Raw genomic sequence first — 2,019 nt, forward strand, 5'->3', positions numbered from 1 at the left:
CAGCCCACGAGGATAAGGGACCCCGCTGTACCTGAGCAGGAATCGAGGGTAGGGTTGGCGGGAGGCAAAGCCAGCCCTGCGGACCCTCACGTTCTCCAGCAGTCCCAGATATGCGACCTGGTGGCGACAGTGGCCCTCGTCCAGCTTCGCGGCCACCTTGTCCTCGTTGGGCTTGATACAGCGCACGTAGAAGGGCTCCTAGGGGACAGAGGACTCTTGGGAGGCCAGTGTCACAGCCATGAGGCCACCCGGCAGGGGAAGCAGGTGAGCTCGGGTGTGCCATCTGTCCCTCCCCGGCTGCCGTCCACCCGGGGGAAGAGACCCATGTGGTGACAAGGGGGGCTGAAGGGCCAGGGTGAGACTAGGGCACGAGGGGATGGTGGCCAGACCCTGGCAGGGCAGGAGGAGACCCAGCCCAGAGCAGCAGGGAGCCAGCTGGGCCGGAGGCCACCTCCTCGGCCCTCCTTCTCCCGTTTCTGGATGGCCTGCTCTTAAGCCGGCCACGGTGTCCCCCTGCTCCCTCCTCTGACTTTGAGCCCCGAGCTCCACAAGAACCTAGTGCTCTGCCATCCTTGTGGCCCCAGCTCAGGAGGCGATCCCAGCTCCTGGCAGGGCCCTGGCTGGGCCAACCAAGCTCCGAGCAGGGTCTCCTGCGCCCGGCCCCAGTGGGCTGCGGAGGCCGGCGTCTGATCCAGTGTGACCTCGAGCCGGCGCCGTCTCCCTGCTGGACAGGGGCTCGGCAGACGCACAGCTCCTCCGCATGACGTGCACAGACAGTGGGGGCACGACTGGACGCCCAGGCACAGACAGAAGGATCTGGAAGGACCCAGGTGGAGCCCGGGTGGGGCCGAGGCTGGGGTGGTACCTTAGAGGCCAGGTTTTCCACCAGGGCCACCATGGAGTTCTTGAAGAGGGTGCCGGCTGTCAGGGGGCGCTTGGTCACCTCTGTGATGTCCTGCTGCCCGTCTGGCCACATGGCCCGCAGGGTGGGGTCTGTGCTGTGGACACAAGCTGCATGCCAAGCCGCCCTCGGGGAGGGTGGCCTCCACCCCAGCTGGGCCATTTGTAAGCTTCCTGGCCATGGGGAAGGGAGGCTCATGCCCGAGCTGCTGAGGGCCCCGCCAGCCCGAGCCCCGGGCCACCCACCTGTTGTACAGCAGCCGCTTGAAGTCCTGGAAGAGGGCGTCCCTGTTCTTGTCCATGAAGCCCTGTACCGAGTACCTGCGGGTGGCGGCGGAGGGCGTGAGGGCCGCGGGGCCCCTGGCACCCGGCCACTCCGTCTCCACAGGCTGGCCTCCCTTTCACTGTCCCGGCTGTGAGGCCAGTGGCTGTGCCCCTTGAGTCCCGCTCTGGCACATACAGGCCATGTGGCCCGGGGTGAGTGACTGAAGCTCTCTGTGCCCCAGCAGACGTCATGTGCTCAGAGCAGTGCCTACACACCAAGGCTCACCCATGCACCGGGACCCCTGAATCACTGGGGACCTCAGACCCCCCCTGACCCATGGAAGGCCCAGGGCCCCAGTCCCAGCCCACGTGCAGCCTGCACAGGCTCAGAGCACAGGACTGGACGTCTGGCCACTCCGTCTATTCTACTTCTCCTTGTGAGGGACACGAGGCACGTGTGCCTCTCCGTGAGTCACCTCAAATCTGCTTTGGGATGAGGCGAGAGACACGTTAATAATAATAATTGTGTGATTTCCGAAGGACACATTGGACCTCGGCACCCTCTGTGTGGCCTGAGGACAGGGAGTGGGGGGCTGGGGAGCTGGGGGGACTGGGGCTGTGGAGGTGGGGGAGAGGGGGAGGGGAGGTGGGGTCAGAAATACAGCTCCGGCCGGTGGCTGGCCCCTCCCCCACCTCTCCTTGGTGCTGACCTGCACCTCACAGGAGTTCGTCTTGCTCATAATGTGAGAACCAACCCTGGGCTCAGAGCAGAGGCCCCACCTGGCTGCATGAGGGTGGGGCATTTTTAAAGCTCCCCAGGAGACTCTGTGATGTGCCCAAGGCTGAGACCCACTA

General features: G+C 65.2%; 1 protein-coding gene across 1 annotated transcript in view; it reads right to left on the bottom strand.

Moving 5' to 3' along the window:
- The window catches only part of LOC105310360 (unconventional myosin-Ig-like), a gene marked incomplete at its 5' end in the record, with an annotated part of 6,156 nt that extends 4,855 nt beyond the window's left edge, over window positions 1-1,301 (bottom strand). The window contains 3 exons of the mRNA XM_023526704.1: window positions 32-198; window positions 866-998; window positions 1,147-1,301. Coding sequence (XP_023382472.1) covers window positions 32-198; window positions 866-998; window positions 1,147-1,301 — 455 coding nt within the window. The remainder of the gene's footprint in view (window positions 1-31; window positions 199-865; window positions 999-1,146) is intronic.
- Window positions 1,302-2,019: the final 718 nt, after the last annotated feature.

This window comes from Pteropus vampyrus, unplaced genomic scaffold (assembly GCF_000151845.1).
Source record: "Pteropus vampyrus isolate Shadow unplaced genomic scaffold, Pvam_2.0 Scaffold2583, whole genome shotgun sequence".
Lineage (NCBI taxonomy): Eukaryota > Metazoa > Chordata > Mammalia > Chiroptera > Pteropodidae > Pteropus > Pteropus vampyrus.